Source organism: Periplaneta americana, chromosome 6 (genome assembly GCF_040183065.1).
Source record: "Periplaneta americana isolate PAMFEO1 chromosome 6, P.americana_PAMFEO1_priV1, whole genome shotgun sequence".
NCBI lineage: Eukaryota > Metazoa > Arthropoda > Insecta > Blattodea > Blattidae > Periplaneta > Periplaneta americana.
Genome location: NC_091122.1, coordinates 100,979,231 through 100,991,297, shown reverse-complemented (window position 1 = coordinate 100,991,297; position 12,067 = coordinate 100,979,231). Strand labels below are relative to the sequence as shown.

The window sequence follows — 12,067 nt, the reverse complement described above, 5'->3', positions numbered from 1 at the left end:
ACAGACACTTCCAATACCAAAGACGTCTATGCCCAAGGTTGCAGGTTCGATCCCGGGCCAGGTCGATGGCAATTAAGTGTGCTTAAATGCGACAGGCTCATGTCAGTAGATTTACTGGTATGTAAAAGAACTCCTGCGGGACAAAATTCCGGCACATCCGGCGACGCTGATATAACCTCTGCAGTTGCGAGCGTCGTTAAATAAACCATAACATAACACCAAAGACGTTACAACAAATAACCAGAAAAAATTTCCAGAATTACGGCCATCTAAGGAAAATTGTTTGAGAAAGAGGGTGTAGGAAAAGGACAAGTTATTGTAACTGTATGTAGGCTTAAGTGCGCAGGAAAGGGTCGAATAGGAAGTGAAGTATTGTATGTAGGCTTAAATATGCAGATAAAGGGTCAAACAAGAGGGTTAAGTATTGTATGTAGGCTTAAATGTGCAGGTAAAGGGTCAAATAAGAGGGTGCGATATTGTACTGTAATAGAAGGCTTAGGTGCGCAGGTGAATACTGCATTATTATTATTATTATTATTATTATTATTATTATTATTATTAATGCCACTGTTGTTATGCATACTACTGATCCATACTTATAAAAAACAAAGCTGAGTAAGACGCAAGTAAGACAATTATATTTTATAAAGTAAAAATAAAGAAGCAGGGCACTCCCAGATTGCAGAAAACAGTACTGGGTCGGCACCCTGGCATGACTATACTCCTGGTTTTAGGACTTAAAATCATGTTACATGATGAAATAATGTGTGTTACAGAAGTTTGTAGACTAAGCAGTACATGCTGTCAATTCTGTGGTGGTTGTTCTGCTTCACATTGGGCCCCCAAGCTCAGAGATTCAAATACGACATAATGTGAAGGATTTTTAAATCCTTAAGACGGAAGTAAAACCAGAGTTCCTGTTCTGTAAATTTAAGGCATGTAAAGTAACCCTGTTACTGAGAAAATTTCAGGATTAATTATTGGTTAGCAGTTCTGTGCCCTATCAAATCCAACAAGTTTCTTGCTTCAGTACAGATTAACATAGGTTTTTGATGAAATAAGCAGAAAACCAAATATGAAATATAAGAGGAGGCACAATTAGCCAACAGGGTGCTTTGTTACCGGTATATCTATGACATAGGAGACTGGCACTCAGAATCGTAAATGAGGAAGGAATGGATTCAGTGACTACAGTGAAACTTTCTTGTCAAATATGAACATAATTATCCAATTAACTGTTTCTGAATAAACCTAAAAAAGAATTTATCTCCCAAGGTTAATCTATAGAGATGACATCAGTATGTGACAATAGTATTGTATATTCAAAATTTAAAAAAAAAAAAATATATATATATACAGTATATATGTGTATATATTTGAACTGTATCAATCTTACATAAGTTCGAAACAGGTTTAGACAGATGACACAGTAAAGTCCAAGAGATGAAAATTAAAGTGATATGATACAATATTTAATCATCAGGAAACAAGTGTGTTAGTAGTAAGAGATGCTGGAAAATTGACTGACATATTGTGAGAATATTTATGAATAGGACTTTCGGCTTCAGACTCAAAACACTGCTTTTAGCTTAGATGTTGTTATGTTGTTCTGACATTGCACACAAACAGAGTCTGGTTAAGTGGTTACAGAATGAGGTGAGATTGTTATTGATCGCGTTGTCTGTTATTATTTACTATGCTCTGATTGGTCTGTTTCGGCACATTACTCTTAAACAGTATTGTTTATGTTTACCCTTCCCTTTGTTATCAATAGTAAATGTAACAGTTAACTTTTAGGTTCAGAGTCGGAAACTGCCAGCCATAGTGATGAAATAAGTAATGTATGTAAGTGATAACAGGAAGGCACCACTTATGAGTCAACTAAGACAAGAGATAATGTGGCAGGGTGGCCAGTTCCTTTCCCCCTCCATTGCATACATCACTGACGAGCTACATATTACACTAATCAGACGACAGATGCAAGCAAACAATTGTTCTTTCTCTGACATATCAAGTGAGATGTACTGCCTGATAATATAGAAATAAGTAATAATTCTGTAATTTAAAAAAATCTTAATTCATTTTTTAATGCATTATTACTACTCCAAAAATTTAAACTAAAATTTTCCATTCATTTTTTCCTCACAACTCTTTGCTCTCCTCTGGATTGAAGGTGATGAGATGGAAAATGTGTATGAACGAAAAATAAAATTGCAGCTTAATGAGTGGAGACTTCTTTCTGGCAACTTTATTTATTGACAATATTTGAGTGTCTTGTTTATTTTTCATTGCCTCTGTCAAAGAAGAAAAACAGAAATATTGAGGGGAGAAAGACAGAAAGAGATTACAAGAGAACAGATATGATGCAGAAGGTCTAGAAAAAGTGGCAGAAGATGCGAGACAACTATATAAATGTATGTTCACAGAAACATGAGAAGACATGACAAAAGAGCCTGTTTAATGCAAGGGGAAGGGAGAACAGCAGAAGGGGGTTACAGGAGAAACTTAAAACGGAATGAAAGAGTGATAACATCTTAATCTGTGGAAATTTCCAACAAAGGGGAGTGAACGAGAGAATAAAAATTATGCTATAGGTCTGGCAAAGTAAGTGGGAAGATCATTAATGAATTTGAAAAGACTGCTACAAAACTTGCAAGATTCAGAGACTTGTGAAGGATGGAATAAAGTAAAAAATGGAGAGGAGATAAATTGGATGCAGATTGTAGTGTTATTTAAACACAGATAAGACAAACTGGACTGTAATGGAGAAAAGGAAAAGAATTGAGTGATTCAGGAGCTATCTAGTGAACTTATCTGTTCTGAAAAAATGAGTAGACCTGAAGAAAGTTGAACATTTTATGTAGTAAAACTTCTTTTATATATTTCGCACTTAATGCATTTTTCACACATTCATTTTTTCTACAGGTCCTGGAAAAATTCCTGTACTTTCCATGTTGGTTTATTTCGTACATACATTTTTCTTTTATTCGTTTTTTATACTGTACTTTTACATTCCTAAAAAGATGTCGGATCATTTATACGTTCTAAATCAATAATTTTTCTCAAAATTACCTTTACTATGGAATGTAAGAACGCGAAAATATGGTATGTGTTCATTGTTAAGATGCAGCCTGCTTTAAAATTCGTGGAAATTCGAAGCTGCCCATGCTTGTCTGCAACAATCTTGTGTCCTTTAATGACTCTGTTACTGCTAACAAATCTTGATGTAACTGAACAAATTATGGAACAGTTGTCATAATTTGAGGGCATGGTTTATTCCTTAGGAGCCAGCAGTCTAACGTGACTTTTTTTGTAAAATAATCACGTTAATAAAAATGCTATTTCACTTTCGGAGAGAGAGACACACCAGTGCGAGGCTGTAAGAAATCGGCACCATGCTCAAAAAAGCGAGGTATACATATCATGCTCTGGAATGTAGAAGGACTAGACAGCATAAAAAGAAACATGCCTGTTAATATCTTCAAGGAATACATAATTGTCTTAACAGAGACCTTCCTTTCAGAAGAAACCTGCATGCAAGGTTGTTACAGTAACACATCCTTGCTAGACAAGAACAAACAGACAAACCTAGCGGGGTAATCTCGTGCTTCTTTAAGCTCTGGCTAGCCCCCTTGACTAGAATTAATATATCGCATAATCTGCTAGTAACTCAACTCAAAGACATTGCAGTCATAAGTGGATACTATCAACCCGGAACCCCAACCCAAAATATAATCACAGACATAGATGAAGCTCTCAAATCTATAAAGAACCAACAGCTAGTCATTATCACAGGGGATTTCAATTGCCGAGCAGACAAAATGGACTCAAGGGCCAGGATATTCTTCAAATTCTTCAGCAAAGAGGGATTCACTTTAATGAATGAACACGAGGTACCTACATATGTCTGGCACAAAGGTAAGAGCACCATTGACTTGTTTAAAAACGACAACCCAGGAATGAAGTCGATAAAGATCTTCGCAGACACTGCCATTGCCCCACTCAGGAAACATCAGCCAGTAATAGCTCTCATACAGACATCCCAATATAAGAAAACAGGAGAACCTACTCCCCTGATGCCGAAATTGCTTCGAACACTAGATAAGGAAATACTACACAAAGCCAAACCGGACCTAAACAACATCCGAAACAATATCAAGGAGAATCGCCTAAATGAAGCAGTCAAAAGGATACACTATATAATAACAGCAGCACAACACACGCAGACCATCACACAGAAGACTAAACCTTGGTATGACTCAGAATGTTGTTGTTGTTTTCTAATGCCAGGTGTTTGACAATAGTCATTTGACCTCTTGCACTCCAATATTTTTCAAAGATATTGTCATGGTGAGTCACTGACGCAAAGATATGACTCAGAATGTTACCGAGAGTGTACAACCGTTCTGAGGCTCCTTCATGAAGCAAGAACATCGGAAGACTCACATGTTAGAAGACAATATGGAGAGGCCAGACGGAACTATAAAAATCTCCTAAGGATGAAGAGGAAAACACACACAGAAGAAGAATGCAGATGACTAGTCGAAGCTGCAAAAGACGACCCTTTTATGGTATTAAAACCACGACAACCGTCCTTCACTTCAATGATTGAGGTGGACAATTGAGTCACACATTTCACATGGATCCTAAACTAGAGAAATATAGAAAGAATACCTATTGCACCACTTCAACCTTCACTAGCTAACTTTCCCAGGATCATGCTAGAAGAAGTCACCACGGAAATAAATGCACTGAAGAAGAGAAAAGCTACAGGACCAGATATAATCTTCAATGAACACCTGAAGGAAGCACAGACCATACTAACAGAAATATGGGTGGATCTATTTAACAAATTTATAGAGTTTGGGACGCTCTCAGATGACTGGAGGATGTCGTACATCAAAGAAATGTATAAGGGAAAGGGAAACACGCAATGCCAGATTCATACAGAGGCATCACGTTAGAAAGCATGGTATTCAAACTGTTCACAAGAATCCTGACAAACAGACTGGCTCGAGAGACAGCACACAGCAGTTTGGCTTCACGAAGAGGAGGTCAACATTGCAAGCAATATCGAATCGACTGCAGACATCAAAGAGATGTTACAAGAGCCAAAGGAAAAGCTACATGCCATTTTCATCGATTATATGAAGGCCTTCGACCTACTTGACAGGTCGAAAATAATCGACAAATTGGAAGGTATGATCGGTAGAGGCAACTATCTTACAAGAATCATGAGATCAATTCTGCATTGCAACCACATAATAGTACAAGATAGTGCAACCCACTCCAGGCCCACTCTGCAGACAAACGGGGTACTACAAGGAGACCCACTGAGTTCACTTCTCTTTAATGTAGCAACTGCAAATGTAATTGGGCATAAAGGACAATCATGCCCCAACAAATATCTATATATACGCCAATGACATTGTCATGACAGCAAAGAACATAGAAGACCTACAGCACACGTTCAACAGACTTGAAACCTGGGCAGACCAAAACAGACTAACGATAAACAAGGAAAAGACATTACAGATTACTTTCCAAAGAGGAGGGAAACGGAAGGCTCAAGACACCTTATCATACAAAGGTGATGACATAAAAATCACAAACTCCTTCAAATATCTTGGAGTGACATTCCAGACAAGAGGAACCACTTTCGATCTACATGCTGAAGAAAAAGCCATAGCTGCCACTAGAGCCATCAACGACATACGACACCTACAGGACATATCTGTTGAAGCAGCTATGAAGCTGTGCCATGCAAAGATTATACCCATCCTCACCTATGCATAGACGTGATTGGGACTATTTAAAGAAAAAGAATTTGAAAGTGTGGGAAAAAGTCAAAACCACATCTGAAAAGGGTACTAGGAATGTCGAAATTCACATCATCCAGGTTGGTCTATGTGTTAGCAAGAGAACCCTTTCTGATCGAGGTTCTACGATATTCACTAATTTTGCCATCCACAGACGCGTACAATGAACTTCTAGAATAGAATACACAGAAGAGGAACAATATAGATGACGAGTTCTACGCCACTAGTGCCATGGTCGACCGAGGCTGGACTGGGATTAATCAACACATGAGGTGTAACAAGGCTAGCAGTGCATGGATTTCACTTCAAAGTGTGCAGCACAACACAATTCCATACAGTGTCCGAGAAGTGTATCTGTAAATTCTGTGGTGCAAGGTGTGATGAGTACAACGTCCTACAGTGTACCAAGTGCTGAAAACAGTGACTGAACTTAGCACCAAAGACTAACCAACAACCTATCCACACTTGTGCACTTTTCTTCTTTATAAAAATGCTATTTCAGATGTTATTTATTAAATGCCATTTCAGTTATACGTTTTTCTCACTTATCCTTTTTTCTTGAACACCCCTTAAAAACATGTAAATGAAGTTTCACTGTATAAATGATTAATTGAAGACGGAAGAGAGTGCTTGTGGAGAGGAGAAAGAGAAAAGGAATGTATTCTTTCTTATTTATGTTGTCATGTTGTATCTTGACGACACTTTGATGAGGGCAAGAAAATTAGGCTGAACTCTTAATTCTGCACTTCATTTGTATGTATGAAGAGAAAATATGCAAACCACTATTGTTATCGATCTTCTCTGTGTGGTGGAAGGGTGTGATTTCATTTTCTTGATGAATAGTAGGTACCACCCCTCTTGTCTAAGCTCAGATTTGGCCTCTTCGACTAGCAGTTTTCTTTGTTTTGTCAGAGCAGTTGGGTCAACTGCTTGATAAGAACGAGGATGAAGAGGAAGCCAGTAAGTAGTAGAAATATAGGAAATGCACCACAGGGAGACTGCAACAATTTTATTATATTGTATATAAATAAAGTAAATATATAAATTAAAAAACTTTCATCTGTGAACAGTAATGATGGGAGTAGCTTGGCAGATAGGAAGCAGGATGACTCACCACCCACAACTCATCGCGTGCACTTGCCTACCAAGGCACCAACTGTACGATATGTGCCTCACAGTGGATGGTCCCGCTACAAAAGTGCTGTGCAGACCCTTATCCCTGTCCGACGGGGTCGGAGGTGAGTTGCTTAGATTAAGTGTTTCTCGAGCAGTGAACCGGTATTAATTTTAACTCATGACAGGATCCAATTACAATGTAGGTACATAAACATAGAAAATTTACTTTTTGATCAATTTTTTTTAGTTTTTTATATTTAATAATAATACGCAGATTGTATTGTTGTCAAAGTGAACAAAATAAATTAGCTAATTTAAATTAAATTATTCTAGGAATTTAAATATCTAGAAAATTCTTGTGATTAAGTTATCTACAGTATTATAATCCCTTTGGATCCCTCTGGGGATACTAACTATAATTGAATTGATTAAATCAGCAGTTTCCAAACATTTTAGATTGTTTATTGAAAATTCCTGTCACATTCTACTGATTACATACTGTACTTTGAATACAATATCAATCGGCATTTGCAAAGAAAAAGCAAAGATAGAATTAAGACACGATATAAATTATTATTATTCTGTATCAGTTCATAGGTCCTCAGTGCGACATTTGACTGTGTTATTAGACACCTGTAGATCTCACTTACTCACTTACTTACTGGCTTTTAAGGAACCCGAAGGTTCATTGCCGCCCTCACATAAGCCCGCCATTGGTCCCTATCCTGAGCAAGATTAATCCAGTCTCTACCATCATATCCCACCTCCCTCAAATCCATTTTAATATTATCTTCCCACCTACGTCTCGACCTCCCCAAAGGTCTTTTTCCCTCCCTAACACTCTATATGCATTTCTGGATTCGCCCATACGTGTAGATCTACCATTTAAAATTTATTTTTATGCTGTTAAGTAAACAAGTTGCCATATCTATTGCATATGGTTTAATTAAGATTTCTGCGATTGTGTGGGCTTCCCCTGCTAATGCTATACAGTAATTCATACGGTATGAAGCCTCTGTATCGCTTTCATTAACGATTTTGGCACTTCTGACCAAAATATTCTGACAATGCATTAAACTTACAAACTTACTCTTAAAAAATTGTTCAGGGTAATTGGTTTCAAATGTCTGTGAAGTTTAGCAGACAATAATGAACTACTACTTAATACTTTGTTACACAACACACAAAGGGCATCTGGAACAATTTGATTTCCTGTATAAATAACCTAAGTGCCAAATATAGATCATCATATTGAAATTTTTTGTTCGATTCACCAGATGATACATGACATGGGACCCACTGGTTCTGAATTTGTACAACTGTTACCTTCACTGTCTTTTATTAGACACCAATCCTTTGAGATGGCACTGCATATGGAAATTAATATCAATGAAATACGTAATTAACTGTTTGAAACTATAACCACGTGGTTATTAAACACATTGTTTCTAAATTACAACTACACCCGCATAGAATGAACATTAGAAACTGATTTGTGAATTACAGAACATGTATACAACAATGGAAGTACGTAATTTGAGTTTCATTCAAACCACATGCCATCCGTAAATACAGATGTTCATTATGATCTACGACATAATATGGTTAACCTAGGTGTAACTGAAAGATTATTTTTGTACAAACAAATGTCCGAACATATTACAAGGACTGCTAAGTTTGAGGATTGTGTATTATTATTATTATTATTATTATTATTATTATTGTTATTATTATTATATGACCAACTGCAGATCCCTTCATAACTGTTGGCAGATCTTTGGGGATCTGCGAAGCACACTTTGAGAACCACTGGATTAATTGCAATAGGATTTTTTTTAATTGTCAGAACATTAATTATAGTATTGTCAATAATTTCATGAAGGTGAGATATTATACAGGAAGGTACTTATTAAGAATTAAAATATGAATGTGCAGCTAAAATATGTTTCAAAATACTTTCAACCCAATTTACTCATTACGTCTACTATTGGTACAGTATATATTTATTCCACAACTTTCGCTTAGTAATTATTTCACAGCTTAACACATATTGCTGTGCATAAATTGATAATGTTCATGTTGTAATTGGTTTTATAAAATGAGGAAAAATTGACGTCATCGCACTTATCTTGCTTTTATTCATGACTGTAAGGCAACTGTTCACGAAAATGGCTTTTGTCACTGTGTGGGAAAATAGAAAAATAAAAACAAAATATATTTCTCACCTTCATCATAAAGCATTTGTTATAAAAGGTGTCCCTAGTATAGGCCTATACATAATTGACATCAATGAAGGAAATTTGAAATACTTTTTGGAGCTCTATTTGCGATATTTTTTGGACATTCTCCTTATCTCTGTTTTTAAGTCTTGCAAAGTCAGGATTATTGTGGTAGAAGTTTTGTTTTAATTTTCCTTGTAGATAAAAATCACACACTCGGGCAGAATAACGACATGACCACAGTTCTTGACTGATAATTCTGTCATTGGACACTTCACAGAGAGTATGTATACCGGTACATTGAGTAATGTGATGTGTGGGAAGTTGCAGTGTCTTGCTGGAAATGTGCATAGGATTTTTCTTTTTCAGTGTGCATGCCAAAAAATTGTGTTAGTATTTCACTCACAAATTTAAATTTATTGTCTTGTAATGAAATATTTGGCTAATGACTTCCTGAACATAACCACACACCTTACTTCACTTTACTACTAGTTCTACTACTACTCCTACTGCTGCTTACTGTCAGTTGTTTGACAGACAACCACAGCAGCAGCGGGAACAACAGCAATGACATTATTTTCTTATACCATCATTATAATATTGTATAACTTAGTGAGGTGGTTCAGGAGGACTTGCATTCAGGAGGTCCAGGGTTCACATTCCAAGACCGAGCAATCTAAATGGGGTTTTTAGTTGTTTACTTGATCATAAAGTAACTAGGAATCTAGTTATTTAAAAGGTAAATGCCAGATTGGTTACCATTTCCAAAGCAAAAGATACAGAAAATGTTTCACAAAATCTTAATCCCTATTGATTATACATGATGGACTGAATGCTAAATGACAAAGAGGTAAGAAAGCTGGCCAATAGATGGCATCAATCCAATGTATCAGCAACAAAATAATGTACCGGTACTGATTCAAACATATAATTGACAGTCGTGAAATGATCTCGAAATTAGAAAGACTATAAATAAAACTAGGATTTAAAAAATATATACATTGCGCAATACCTTAAAGCTCCAAGAGCACATCACAGGGCAAAATGTATTCGTCAGAAGAAGATTGATTGAACAAAAGAAATACAGACATTGGAAATGATTATTGATATATCTGTTAACAAAGAACAATCTGATAAGCAGGTACAAAGCTATGTAAGATTTTAGAAGACAAATTATTGTGTATTAAAATATGACTGAAAGTATATTTTAGTTTCCGCTATCTGAACTAAGTGTATTTTGAATCGTGTCATTTTCCTGCCATCTATATTTTTTCTTTCAATTCAGTGTAAAAAAAACTTGACATTATCATTGCTCAGATACACACAAATGTAATAGTCCCAAATGTGAAAAGGAATAAATATTAAAAAGTATAAATAGATACTTCTTGGCTCTTTACTATTACTTATACCTTGAGTTATGGAGTCTGTGCAGAAAACAGCTTCATGTGATGAAACTTTGTGTGTGTGTGTGTGTGTGTGTGTGTGTGTGTGTGTGTGTGTGTGTGTGTGTGTGTGTGTGTGTGTGTGTGTGTGTGTGCGTGTGCGTGTGCGTGTGCGTGTGCGTGTGCGTGTGCGCGCGCGTGCGTGCGTGATGCAGATATTTAGTTTTGTGCATGCTTTATGTCTGTGCAACATTCTTCTATTTGAAAGAGATTAAGCATTTCAATTTACAGACTGTAAATAATGTGAGAGTTACTTTTCATCTTTCTCATGTGACATCAATTATGTCCACAACAGTATATGTGTAAGTAAAAACATAAGGAGTTAAAATGTGCATTTACTACTTCCTTATCACTGCTATCACAAATTATTTTCGAAAGTTCTCTGTCTTACTGTTTTTTTTTTTTTCTTTTCTTCTTTTCTCCAGATTCCTTAATTTACTTTTTGTATTTCTTCTGGAATTTTCTACTTTTTGTTCTGAGGAATTCTCTTCACAATTATTTAATCTGTAATACTACTCTGAAAATTCTTTCTTTTTCAATTTCATTAAACTACTGTAACCCTTCTGTTTAATCAGTAATAGCCCTTACTTTCTCTTTTTTTCTCATTGTATAATATCTGACCATTGTAAGTACCGGTACCTCTATTATTTAAAAAAATCTCATTTCCAAATTGCTTGATATACGTGGAAAACATTTCAGCTTTTCTATCCTGTTTGAAATTTTATTTTTCATTCTTGCATCTGTCAGTATTTTTCGTTCTAAATATATCTCAATTTGAATTTTTGAAACTTACTACAGCAAATATAAATTTTCTGAAAGGTTCTTTTGTTGAACTATTGTGCTCTGTTGCAGTGCTGACCAATGTCTCCCCCTAGATAAGGTGGGACTATTCTCGTATATTACCTTCAATTGGCTGCTAAGCACAGTGAACAATTTGGAAGATTCCACTATTCCTGAGAACTCACCGCTCGATTCATGTGATATAAATGGTCAGAGGTGAGGACAGCATACAGTAATTATAGTAGAATTGCACGTCTGATATTTTGGGGGTATCGAGCTTGGGCTGAAAGACAGAATAAGAGGACTTGCATAATGATGCAAGAATCTGATTTTTCTTGTTTAGTAACTACATTTTATTTAGAACTGTGTTACATCACCTATGATTGTCATGAAGATTTTGGAAATTGCAATCATTTTTTTCTCTTGTACAGAGGGACAACCATACATTCGATTTTATTTCTTCAGTGCTTCATAACAACTTAGATTTTCCATCCTCAGGATTGTTTCTCTTGAGACTTGGAAAGGGCTACCCAAAGTAATTAGTACATATGTATATATCACCTTGACTTAACAAAATATGATGGCTGCAACCGAAGTCAAATGAACTTTCGGGATGTTCAGCTGGTTACAGCTGTTTATCAATACTTTTGACGTGGTTCTTGTTTGTCCAGTAGTTTGAAGTACGTAATCA

The 12,067-nt window shown here is 36.0% G+C and overlaps 1 protein-coding gene across 3 annotated transcripts in view; it reads left to right on the top strand.

Moving 5' to 3' along the window:
* The window catches only part of LOC138701552 (ATP-binding cassette sub-family C member 12-like), a 116,893-nt gene that overhangs the window by 2,940 nt on the left and 101,886 nt on the right, over positions 1 to 12,067 (top strand). For all 3 annotated transcript variants that reach the window (XM_069828562.1, XM_069828561.1, XM_069828560.1), the window contains exons 3-4: positions 6,890 to 7,057; positions 11,449 to 11,592. In XM_069828562.1, coding sequence (XP_069684663.1) covers positions 6,890 to 7,057; positions 11,449 to 11,592 — 312 coding nt within the window. The remainder of the gene's footprint in view (positions 1 to 6,889; positions 7,058 to 11,448; positions 11,593 to 12,067) is intronic.